Raw genomic sequence first — 12727 nt, 5'->3', positions numbered from 1 at the left:
AGAAGCGGCCCCTCAAAGACTCATCTGAAGACAGAACTGACTCAACGGAGGCAGCCAGAGAGGGGAGGAAGAAACTTCCAGCCCTTGGGCTTGTGTCAGGTCTGGGATTGGAGCAGGGAAGGAGAAGGCAACAGTGCCTCTCCAGTCAAAGGACGAGTCCCTAGTGGGGAAGGCGCCGCCTGCTTATACCTGCCAAGGGAGCACTGTGGCATGGGCTATGCTACCCCCTGGACACCGTGCTGGGCACCGTGGTCCAGCATGCACCCAGCACAGAATCCTGCTTGGATTTGGTAGCCTGAGTCCGTGAGATGCGCCCACTGTAACAGGAAGATGCAGTCATGGGCTGTCAGGAGTGGGGAGGGAGCCTGGGCCCTGCAAGCCCTCTGGAGAAGAGCCCATGGGGCATGTACGTTCCCACTCGTTCAGTTCCATCTGTTTTCTTGGACCCAATTTGCTGCCATAAGGAAAGAACAAGAGCAGATAGGCAGTGTGGACACCAGACTGCATCCTGTTGACTGCTGAGGGCAGGTGGCTGGGGAGAACAGTGGCCATAGGACCACCACCTGGACACACCATAGTCAGTAGGTTCTGGCTCCTGAGAGCTCAGATGGGACACAGTGGGGCAACTCCTGGTGAAGACAACAGATAACGCTCCTGGAATTAGCGCTCTCTTCTCAAAAGGGACTGGATCGAAAGATAATAATACAAAAGCAGCACTCTGCAGCTAGCCGGTGTGGGCAGGTCAATACCTTTGGTTCACGGGGCCCAGCAAGCCTCACATCCCCAAGGCTGGCCCACAGCCAAGTGTGGGAAGCTGTGCCAGGGAGCCTGGTGTTCCGGCCCATCATAGAGAGCTGGCCTGGGGGAGAGTCCTCTGCAGGAAAGGCCAGGACTAGAGAGGGCTGCAGAGCAGCCGCCTGGGCAGTAGGGAGGCCTCCACTCTAGGGTGTCCCTCCATTGGCTTTTCTTGCTCCCTAAACTCCTGCCAGGATTTCCTTTCTTGCAGCTGACAAGCATGAACAAACCTGCTTTAAAAAACAACAGAGAACAAGACTGGGTGTGGTAGCTCACACCTATAACTCCAGCACTTTGAAAGGCCAAAGTGGGTAAACCATCTGAGGTCAGGAGTTCGAGACCAGCCTGGCCAACGTGGTGAAACCCCATCTCTACTAAAAATACGAAAATCAGCCAGGGATGGTGGCAGGCACTTTATAGTCCTAGCTGTTCGGGAGGCTGAGGCAGGAGAATCGCCTGAAGCCAGGAGGTGGAGGTTGCAGTCAGCCAAGATCGCACCATTGCACTCCAGCCTGGGGAACAGGAGCAAGACTCCATCTCGAACAAACAAAAAAGAACAAAACCAGAACCTTGCCCCAGTTCTGTCTTCCTTCCTCTTTCCAGAAATCCTGTGGCTTTTGCCTACTGCCAGGACAAGGAATACTTTCTAAATACTGTCTCATTTGTCCTCAGTGAACCAACCCCAAAGGTTCAGGGGTATGCTCCTCACTGCCAGCGTAAACAGGCAGAACCTGGTGACTAAATCTGTGTGCAGTTAGCCGGCATCTTCGCATGACAGCGCTCTCACTCCCCCACACAGTGCAATGAGGACAAACCAGGATTCTCCATGGCATTTATTACAAGGCACTAACTTTTTCAGCTTCATCATGTATTTCTCTATCCTTCTTCTGCTCCCTCTAACCTCCTTGCCTTTGGGGGTTGGAAGCTTCTAGAGAGAGACCTATTAGCCGGCATAACTCAGGGCAAACTTAATCTAAGGGGCCAGGGAAGGTTGGGGAGAAAGAGACTGAGTGGGTTTGGGAACTGGTGGGAAGAAGGGAGGGGCTATCTGTGAAAAGCCCAGATGGAAACGACAGCAGCTGGCTGTGGGGAGTGGGCAGTGCACAAGAGCATAGGCAAGCCAAGGCCCAGGACAGAGCATGGCCTTGTCGGGGGATGGGGGAAGCCCACCCAAGAGTGCCCAGCAAACCAAAAGGAGGAGCCAGGTCATCGGCCCAGCAGGAAGAATTTCAGAAGTCCAGATTCCAGAAGAATCCTGCTGAGAGGCCAGGGGGAAGGGTTTCATTTGAGCCCTTGATCCTGACTTGGTGGCTCCCTGGGGGCACTCTCAGTCTGTAAAAGGGGCTTTATGCTCGAACTACAACCTGCTGCCACAAGAAACAGTGAGGCTCTGTACACAGAGCTTAGCTCAAGGCCTGGCATGTATCACACACTGAGAACATTGGGGACCTTTTGTGTTTATAAAAGTCAGTCCTACACACTGCTACTAAAGTCATTCCTCCACATACATGCCAACCTCACTCTGTGAACCCAGTGGCTACTGAGCCAGAGGCTATGAGAAAGGAAGAATAGCAGTTCTAGCAGACAGAGCGCAGAACCCAAAGGAGTCTAGTCAAGGAGACACTAGCAGCATGTGAGCAGGTCGTGGAGCTCACAGCCTCTAGGCCATAAGGAACTCACCCTGGCCTCTACCCACACTGGCCTCCTTTCCACCACAGCCACACAACCTACTTCCTCACCCTCAACTTCTGCTCCTCTAGAAAGCTCTTTCACCAAAGCCTTTCTACCAGCAGATTCTAGGCACTTCCACCTCCTGCAAATCAAAAACTACCAAAAGGGAGGTCCCTGCCAAAGAAGGTAAATTCCAGTCAGTAACTATGTAAATGGCACATCTGGGGTAACCCAACGGGTTAGTTAGTATACAGGGGAGGGCAAACTGAACATGCCCTGAATGGGGGCCCAGGCCACTCTTTTGGCAGTGTGAGGTGTGTGGCACCAGGCTTGAGGCCACATGGACAAAGGGTCATCCTGGCTCAGCCTCCACTCCTTCCTCTGTAGAACGGAGCTGCAGAGGTGCCTGCACATGGGCATTCAGGGATAGGCAGGGACCATGTCTGCTAGGATTATAGAAGCATTTCCCCTAAAACAGAAACTGAATTGTAAAGTTATTTTGGCAAATTTGAGGTTTTCACAACAAACCCACTAAAACAGAAAGCCTGTACGATTAGAGAACTTCAGCATCATTTTATTTTCAGAATCTTAGCACAGTGCCTGGCACACAAAATGCATGTGGTAACTATTTGTTAAACACTATACCATGGAATAATTCCAAATTTCATATGAGATCCAGGAATTCATATCCCTGAAAAGCATAATGTACACAGAAGTCTACCTCTACCTAGTGGGGATGTGTGTTACAAATTACACACTCTACACGGCAAACTCTACAACAGCACGGCCCAATGCCACTCTGGCCACAATAGCCACGTTCTGGAGTCTGTGCTGTCCACTGCGGCAGCCACTAGCTTCCCTGTGGGCAAATAAGGGCTTGAAATGTATTTGGTGGGACTAAGGAACTGCATTTTTCATTTTACCTAATTTTAGCTGAGTTTTAGAGTTTTGTTTTCAATACACACACATACCCACACACACACACACACACACTTTTTTTTTTTTTAATTAGAGATAGTGTGTCGCTATGTGGACCAGGCTGGTCTCAAACTCTCAAAATCCTGGCCTCAAGTGATCCTCCCATCTCGGCCTCCTGAGGTGTTGGAATTAGAGGCATAAGCCCCCGTGCCCAGCCTAATTTTAGTTAATTTAAATGGAAATAGCCACACATGCTTAGTGGCTACACTATTAGATAGCATAGCTCTAAAAAGCAAAACTTTTGCTTTAGCTTCTGTTTTATTTTTACCCTGAAAATGCCTTGCAGCCTAACTATTTTAAGCTGAAAAGATCCAGATATTTATTCACATCCTCTCAAGAAGCACAAGATGGGCTTGTCTTCATTTAAGAAAAAAAGTGACTATGGGTTTGGCACTCTGAAAGCCACCATCAAAGGAAGTCACCGGCGATGATAATGACAGGTGTGCTTTACAAAGGCGCTCAGAGGACGCCCCGAGCTCCCAGCCATGCCCTGGGCGCTGCCCCGTAAATACCTGTGCCATGGGCTGTCTGCCCAAAGGGATGGAGCTTGACGGGATGGCGGACACAGCAGTGGTGGGCGGGAACCGGGCTCTTACGTGCATCCCACCTTGGGCCAAGGCTTCCGTGATCATCTTTGAGGACAGAGGGACAACAGACAAGGTGATCGCAACAAAGAAACTCAGCGCCTGGGCAGGTGGAGAGGGCGTGTGTAGCCTCTGCAAGAAGGAGCACCAGGGCGAGGGACCGTTGGGCAGCTCGGGGCAGCCTGGAAAGGCAGGCCGCCCACATGTTCAAGCCCATAGCACCTCCAGGTCTGTCTGGGCATTCGGAATCTAGAAGAGTTGCCGAGAATGCTGCTTCCAGACCTTTCTATTCTACTGGCTGCTCTCCTACACTGGTGTCTTTAACACACCTCTGAACACACGTTGCTAACAGAGCAGAATCCTACAGCCCACAGAACCATCAGAGCCAGAACTTGAGGGCCTGGGCTGGTGTTTCTGGGAGACCAGGCTCCTGCGGACAGACGTCAAAAGAGTACATTCCACCAAAGCTTGTGATGAGAACACTTGACTGCCACTGAACAGTGAGCTCAGGTAAGCTTACTCACAGCATCCTTCCTTCTCAGTGGCACATCTCTTACAGCCTGAACCCAAACCATCCTCATCTCCTCCTCTAGGCCTCTCTGAGGCTGCTGGTCCTAGTATCTACTGAAGAACTGGTTTTAATAAAAATGGGCAAAGGTGAGCAAGAGAAGCCTGAGGGAACCCTTGGCCGGCCTCCTCCCTGGTGAGGAAGTTCACCTCCACAGGGATGCGAGTCAGGAACTCCAGCGTGAGCCAGGACTATTTCCCTCATCAGTGCACACCTCTCGAACTACAAAGGCAGCAGGGCAGCGGAGCACTGTTGTGGACCCAGGCCTGACCACTCTTGCTCTGGGCTCTGATTTGGGGATAGGGCCTGAGTCTCATCCCTGAAAAGCAGGGCCTGCAGGCTCTTAGGATAGTTACAAACTAGAACAAAACACGTCAGGCTCAGAAAGAAAGCAGGACTGATCCATGGAATAACAACACATCTCATGGTGGGAGGCTGTATGCTGGGTCCCAAGCTCCAGGAGGTGCTGCCAGCCTTCCGCGCAGGCAGCGACAGGTGGCAGTAACAGTAATAGGTGCCAGCTGGAGAGTGGTTGCAGGGAACCATGGCCTCACACATGTGGCCCACACTCACAACCATGGGCACACACAGGAGGCACCAGAAGCCGGGAGTGACGCGGCACAGCAGATGCCAACCAGAACCTCACTCATTCCTGCAGCCAGAGCAACAAATGAACTTCCTGGGGGTGAGAAACATAAAGAAGCAATCCCAATGGGGTAAAAGTCTATTTACCACTACCTGCAGCACTTCGGAGGAGCCCTTCTGAGAGTGCAGCAGTGCTCAACAGCACTCGTTCCACAAGGGAGAAAGGCCTGGAAGTAAGTCAGATGGTATGAGAGAAGCAAACTTTTTTCCAGGAAGAGAAAAACAAAAAAACACAAGGTATGCAAAGCTTAAGTCTAATATACTGCTGACTGACGTCCTTGCTACTGAGAACTCCTGACAAGGAAAGCCCAGTTTCTTTCAACTACAAATGCCAACACAAATGGATCAGATGAGTGAGGCAGCTGCCACCCAGGACTCACTATTAAGTGATGACATTTTACTACTTCCTAACACCCATAGAGGAATCCAAAAAACCTCTCCCCCACCCCCAGGTCTGACTCTCCCCACTGTAGCTGCTGTGCAGAAGGGTCCACAGAAAAAAGAGAAGGTCCTCCAGGGCGGCCAAGGCTCCAATAGGGCAGCTGTGAATCAGTAATGCCACATCCATAATGGGAGTCTGGATGATAATTCTTTGTGACTTGTAAATTAGAGCTCTGTTTCACATACTACAGGAATAGAAAGCTAAACGATAAAAGTATACGGACCATTTGAAAATGAGATGCATGACCAGGCACAGTGGCTCGCGCCTGTAATTCCTGCACTTTGGTAGGCCGAAGTGGACACACCTCTTGAGGCCAAGAGCTTGAGAACAGCCCGGCCAACATGACCAAACACTGTCTCTACTAAAAATACAAATATTAGCCAGGTGTGGTGGTGCATACCTGTAATCCCAGCTACTGAAGCTAAGGCAGGAGAATCGCTTGAACCCAGAAGGTGGAGGTTGCAGTGAGCCAAGATCGTACCACTGCACTCCAGCCTGGGCAACAGAGCAAGGCTCCATCTCAAAAAAAAAGAAAAGAAAATGAGATGCATTCTGTCCTGCTTTTTGCTTTTTTAAAGACACAAGAGTCTTGCTCTGTCTCCCAGGCTGGAGTACAATGCTGTCATCAAGGCTCACTGCAGCCTCAAACCTCTGGGCTTTGTGTTCCTCCCACTTCAGCCTCCCGAGTAGCTGGGACTATAGACATGCACCACTGTGCCCAGCTAACTTTTTATTTTTTTGTAAAGACAGGGTCTCACTGTGTTGCCCAGGATAGTTTTGAACTCCTGGGTCTCAACTGATCCTCTCACCTTGGCTTCCCAAAGTGTTGGGATTACAGGCATGAGCCACTGTGCCTGGCCTGTGTTGGTTTTATAGGGAAGAAAGAGAAGTCTGCTGTGTCCTGCTAAATCTCCTGGTGAGTGACATCACCCTTCTCAGCTACATAAATAACACTGGAAAGAGAACCAGGTGTGCACAATACAGGCTGAGCAATTTTTCTAGAATACTTAGTCCCAGGCTACCATTTACCACATCCATCACCACAGAACTGCAAAGGCCTGACAGGGCACCTCTCTTCGGCTCTCAGAGGGCAGACCTGAGTGTCAGGGCATGGAAGGCTGCCTGCACTGGGGCCCTAATCCCAGAATTTCATTCATGAACTCAGAGGCCTGTTTCTGCAGCACACAGCAGCAGCTCACACAAAGCTGCAACACATGGTCACCACGTCCTGATGTTCACTGTGTGAGCACCATGAGGTGTGAGCACCACGAAGGGAGCTCCAATCTGCATCTCTGACCTTCTCATTAGATGGCAGGTGATCGGATAAGAAGGCCCTCAAAGTGAACCAGTCACTCACTTCTGATCAGCTTCAGGAACAACCTAGGAACAATCTAGGACATCAAGATATGCGTCACTGGTAATAGCAAAAAAATGGGAAATTATCTCAAGATCCAAGAAAAAGATGGTAGATGGCAGGAGACATTCCAGAGGAGTACGACAGAGTCCCTTGGTGTCAGCCAGGGCTTGCTAATTAGAGGAGGAAGGACATTTCATTCCATGTTGACGTGGAAGATACTGCACAAAACCTCAGGATAGCATGGCCTTGACTAAGGGAAAGAACCAGAAAGGACACCAGACCTTCTGTCTCATGGAATGGTTCTCTTCTATTTCTCTCTACTTTCTGGCTTCTACAGTTACCACACATACTTTTAAGGCTTTTGGATCAGAGTATGATAGCCTTATCTGGTCACTGCCAATTTAAGTTTCTTTCTTTTTTTTTTTTTTTTTTTTATAAAGACGGGGTTTCTCCATGTTGGTCAGGCTGGTCTTGAACTCCTGACCTCAGGTGATCCACCCACCTTGGCCTCCAAAGTGCCTGGATTACAGGCGTGAGCCACCACGCCCAGCCCAATTTAAGTTTCAAAGGAAGATCGTGAATCCAGACAGTCCCTCAGAGGGCTTGCTGTGCCCAACACCCCCCTTCCCCCAGCAGGGGACGCTGCTATTGCTGGAACAATGCAGTGAGGGCGCCCAATCAGCCCCCAGGAAACTGCTTCTTTGCAACAAGGCCAAGACCAAGCCCTGAGAGAAAACCAGTAGAATGTGGGCTACAGAATCTCAAGGTGCCACATCTGGACTGAGAAGTACTTCATAGATACACCCTACCCACTGCTGGACTTCGAGAACATACAAGGCTCCTCTGCCACCCAGTACTTGGGAATTCCCTGCATGGCAGCACATGATGCCACAGGGCAGGTGGGCAACGCTCTTTAAAACACCAAACTCACTTTGCAACTAACCACAGTGGTGACCACTCTCCATTCTCCTTCCTGTGCCAGCCAGGCAAGGACCTCTACCTGAAACAAGGGGTGGGAAAACCGGCAGGAAGACCAGCACCCCGAGGACAGGCTCAGCATGGGCCGTGAGCACACATAGCCGACTCCTGCTTCTGGAAGGTGACAGGATGCCAGCAAGGCTGCATGGAGGATACTTTCTTGAGCTAGAATCCTAACGAACATAACAGCTGGGCCTGCACCAGCTGAAAACATTGGCTGTTCCATGGATGCTCACTTTCCAAATACCAAGAAATGGAAAGAAAAGGAAAGTTCGGCTGGGCACAGTGGTTCATGCCTGTAATCCCAACATTTTGGGAGGCTGAGGCAGGTGGATCACTCGAAGTCAGGAGTTTAAGACCAGACTTGCCCATCTCTACTAAAAATACAAAAAAAAAACCAAAAAACCAAAAAACCATAAAATAAGCCGGGTGTAGTGGCATGCCTGTAGTCCTAGCTACTTGGGAGGCTAAGGCAGGAGAAACACTTGAACCGGGAGATGGAGGTTGTAGTGAGCCAAGGTTATACCACTGCACTCCAGCCATTCTAGCCTAGGTGACAGAGCAAGACTCTGTTCTCAAACAAAAAAAGAAAGAAAGAAAAAAGAAAAGGTAAGTTCTAGGCTGGGCATGATGGCTCACACCTGTAATACCAGAACTCTGAGAGGCTTCCAATGGCTGGGCAGTCACTATGTGCCACCACCAAGCTGGCTCTGAACACACACCACATCCTTCCTCTGCATGAGAGACCAGGACAACGGAGCCCCCCAGGAAGCCTGAAGACATGCTGAGACACACAGAGAGATGGCAGAGACCTCCAACCTCGTCATACAAGGTAGTCAGCCTCCCTCAGCTGTAAGTAAACGTGAGTTTTGCGGTGTGTTTCACACAAGGCTCCATTTAAGAAGGTGACATGTGGACCCTGGGCCCAAGTCATTTGGTGCCATGCCGAGGTAGGATGCAAGCTCAGCTACAGCCAAACACCTCAGATTCCCCCCTCAGGTGGCTTCCCAGGGACCTGAAAGAGGCAGCAGGCACCAGGAAGGATATTACAGAGCAACCCACAGGTGTGAGATACAGCCTGCCACGCAGCACTGCACACCCAGGCACTGCACCCAGCAGGCCTGCAGAAAATCATAAGACCAGGTGTGTGGCTGGAACCCTTAAGATGACAGCAAAGTGTAGGTGCACTGCCAGCTGTGGGCTGAAACTCAGCCACAGTCTTACCACATCAACTAGCACATTCTGATTCTTTCTAAAGCCAACACCCCATCCAAGTCAGGATCAACAGTGTTTCCACCACCATGTGGAAACAGGAAGAACTGAAGCCCCAGACTGTACGTCTCCCTGCCTCAGTGGCAGCAAGGAGAGGCGGGGCTATCCAAAAAGGTACAGAAATCCTGGGCCTCCAATCCAGGACACTAGGAGGCGAGGTGAGCCCGTCTGCATTCACTAACACTTGACATACAGAGACACATGTTCCACACAAGTGACACACCAGCAGGCTCAGCAACATGAGAGCGGCACACTTCTCACCACACGGCGCTGGAGTCCTTGAGTGCAGGTGAGCACCAGGATGCCCTCTCCCTCACTCTGCTGCATATGGCTCCCATCTGCTTCAGAGCATCTAGAAAGCTGCCCTCCACCCTGGTCCGCTCTGTACTCAGACTCTCAAATGGAAGGTGAGAGGAGAGGATGAAACTGCAGCCTTCTACTCTCTGATACACATTCCCAGAGTCACTCATAGTGGCAGGGAAGAAGGATGATGAAGGATGCCCAAGCAAAGCTAGAAACAACATGCACTATGCAGCTGGTGGGTCCAAACATGACCAAGCACACATAGCTGGCCACCCCAAGGACTCTAGGGGTATCTCACAGAGTGCAAGGGGGAGAAAAGCCCCTGTTTTACCAACTTAGCCCCAGCACCTAATCAAACCAGAACCCTCACTGTAGCACACCATGCACAGGTGACCATGTACCTGCTGGTGACTATGAAGCCCACAGCCCCCAGACCCTCACCTGCACTCCGGGAGCCACCATCTGGGCAGTCTGAGCTGTCTGTACTGCTGTCTGCTGCTGCACCTGGGGCTGCACCTGGGGCTGCTGTACCACCATTGGAGCTCGGACCTTGTGGGAGGAAGAGAGAATGTGATTTGGAACCACCGGAGGCAAAGAGCAGAGCCCACTCCTGTGGGAGCTTAGGCAATGGAACCTTTCTGGAGATGGGGAATGGGACTTTCACGACTTCATGTGCTGTGATGTCACCTCACTGGCCATTTAGGATCCCATAAGCTCAAACCCAACTCTGGCAAGCGGCAGCACAGCCCTCCCACTGGCATGTCTCCACATATCCCTCAGCACCAGCTATCACCACAAGCAGTGACAGCTTCCAATGCAGAGCTTACAGCCTAGCCTGCCCATTCTCTAGGCCAAGCATACTGAAGCTCCACAAGAGCCTCACTCAGCCTGATTCCTTGAAGTAAAGCAGGGTCACCGGCCGGCCAGCAGAAGGAAGGGTCTAGTGGCTCCTGTCTGTATTCTTAGCATTTTGGAAGGTCAAGGCCAGCAGATCGCTTGAGCCCAGGAGATTGAGACCAACCTGGGCAACATGGCCAAACCCAATCTCTACAAAATATACAAAAATTTGGCTGGGTGAGGGGATGCACGCCTATAGCCCTAGCTACTTGGGAGGCTGAGGTAGGAGGATTGCTTGAGCAAGGGAGGTCTGATCACATCAGTGCACTCCAGCATGGACAACAGACAGAGACCCTGTCTCCAAAAAAAAAAAAAAAAAAAAAAAGGAGGGGGCAAGCTTGGGCAAAAGGGGCAACTGTGAATACACTGCATGGAGGGGACTCCAGAGGGACAGGCCTGCACCATCACGCAGGGGGCTCCTCCTTAGACATCTCCAAGGCAACAGGGCAAACTCCACCAGGGCACACCCCACCATGCAGCACACAAAGGTTCCAGTCCGCGCAGTCCCAGGGGTCAGTGTGTTGGCTCCCACGTGACAGATAAGTGACCATATCTGCTCCTTACAACTCGCCTAGACTTCCAGCCTGCCTCTGTGAAGCCTCCTGTTCATCCCACCCACACTTGGCTCAGGCCCCACTCCACTCAATGAATCACAAGTAGAAAAGGCCACAAAAACCAAGTGAACCAAAGAGTTGTCCAAAAGACCCCTTGGAACAGCTCTCTCCCTCCTGGTGATAATACTCTGTCCTCTGTGCCAGTGTCACTGACTAGACTGGCTTTGTGCAGAGATACAAAATGAGACTGGGAATAACAGTCTTTTATGTTAATACTCCCCTCAAAAATATAGTAATGAATTTTGTTCTCCTGAGACTTAGCAGAGTGTAGAGAAAACAAGATATTTGCTTAGAATGTAACTCTGAACAGTTGGCAAACCACCAGACACTGATAGAGTTGGCACATCCTTCCACGTGGTGCCGATCAGTCAAATCACCCATACCCTGAAAGGCCCCACAGCACTACTGTAATCAGCCACGCTGCTTGAAATGTGACTTGCTGCCCCAGCAGCAGCAGCAACCTGTATGGGGTGCAGATGCAGCTCTTGGAACATGAAACACAAAACACATGCTCCCCTGCTGAGCCATACTAGAGTTGGCAGGGCTGGCAAGAGGTGAGGCTGCTGGAAGTCTTAGCACTTGAATAATAGGACATGCTGTTTCTAGCCAAAGAGCATAGAAACTGCTGCTGACAGAGCCATGAGCTGCAGGCCAGATACTCACAAATTTCAGTGGTGGTTGGGTATACAACATTTGTCCAGGGAGAGCTTGTGCCTGCGACACCAAAGGCTGGGTCTGTGACTGTGGTGGGAGTTGTGATGGTTGGTTCTGAGCAACTGGAGGCTGCTGGGGCTGTGGCGGTGGCTGGTGGTGCTGTGGATGATGCATCTGCTGCAGCTGCTGGGGCAGGGCCTGGGAGGGTGGAGGCTGTGGCTGCTGCATCGGTGGCTGCTGAATTGGCGGCTGGGCCTGCAAAGCCTGCTGCTGCTGCTGCTGCTGCTGCTGTTGCTGCTGCTGCTGCTGCTGGAGCTGCAGCTGTGCCATTCGCTGCAGCTGCTGTTGCTGCTGCTGTATCTAGAGACAGAACAAGCAGCACTCAGTTATCACTCATCCACCTCTGGGACACCAGCTCCTCCCTGTGCCAGCCTGGGCCCCAGGAAGCACAGGTAGGCAACTGCACAGGCATCAAGAAGGCCTTCCTGGATAGGCGCAGTGGCTCATGCCTGTAATCTCAGCACTTTTGGAGGCTGAGGCAGGTGGATCACAAGGTCAGGAGTTTGAGACCAGCCTGACCAACATGGTGAAACCCCGTCTCTACTAAAAATACGAAAATTAGCCAGGCATGGTGGCGCAGGCCTGTAATCCCAGCTACTCAGGAGGCTGAGGAAGGAGAATTGCTTGAACCTGAGAGGTGCAGTTTGAGTGAGCTGAGATTGCACCACTGCACTCCAGCCTGGGTGACAGAGTAAGACTCTGTCTCAAAAAAAAAAAAAAAGGGCCTTCCTGGGCTGACCTCTCACTCACATGGGGAGGAGCACACCTTCCATAGAAAGGCTCTGGGCCTCCAGGCCAACACCAGCTGCCTTCCTGACACCAAGGAGGCATCAAGTATGTGCCTGGGCTCTGGTCACTACAGGCTGGCTACCATTCCCCTAGAATGGTTCAAAGGAAATATCTAGAAGC

General features: G+C 51.3%; 1 protein-coding gene across 17 annotated transcripts in view; it reads right to left on the bottom strand.

Annotated features, from left to right (window-relative positions):
- The window catches only part of MED15 (mediator complex subunit 15), an 85099-nt gene that overhangs the window by 7687 nt on the left and 64685 nt on the right, over window positions 1–12727 (bottom strand). For 9 of the 17 annotated variants that reach the window (XM_008990220.4, XM_008990223.4, XM_035268040.3 and 6 more), the window contains 3 exons: window positions 11768–12118; window positions 10035–10142; window positions 3957–4076 (listed from right to left, as the gene is read on the bottom strand). In XM_008990220.4, coding sequence (XP_008988468.2) covers window positions 3957–4076; window positions 10035–10142; window positions 11768–12118 — 579 coding nt within the window. The remainder of the gene's footprint in view (window positions 1–3956; window positions 4077–10034; window positions 10143–11767; window positions 12119–12727) is intronic. The other 8 variants (XM_078341284.1, XM_008990222.4, XM_002763498.6 and 5 more) reach the window with 1 other exon arrangement.

Source organism: Callithrix jacchus, chromosome 1 (genome assembly GCF_049354715.1).
Source record: "Callithrix jacchus isolate 240 chromosome 1, calJac240_pri, whole genome shotgun sequence".
In the NCBI taxonomy this organism is placed as follows: Eukaryota; Metazoa; Chordata; class Mammalia; order Primates; family Cebidae; genus Callithrix; species Callithrix jacchus.
This window is presented reverse-complemented; position numbering and strand designations above follow the sequence as displayed.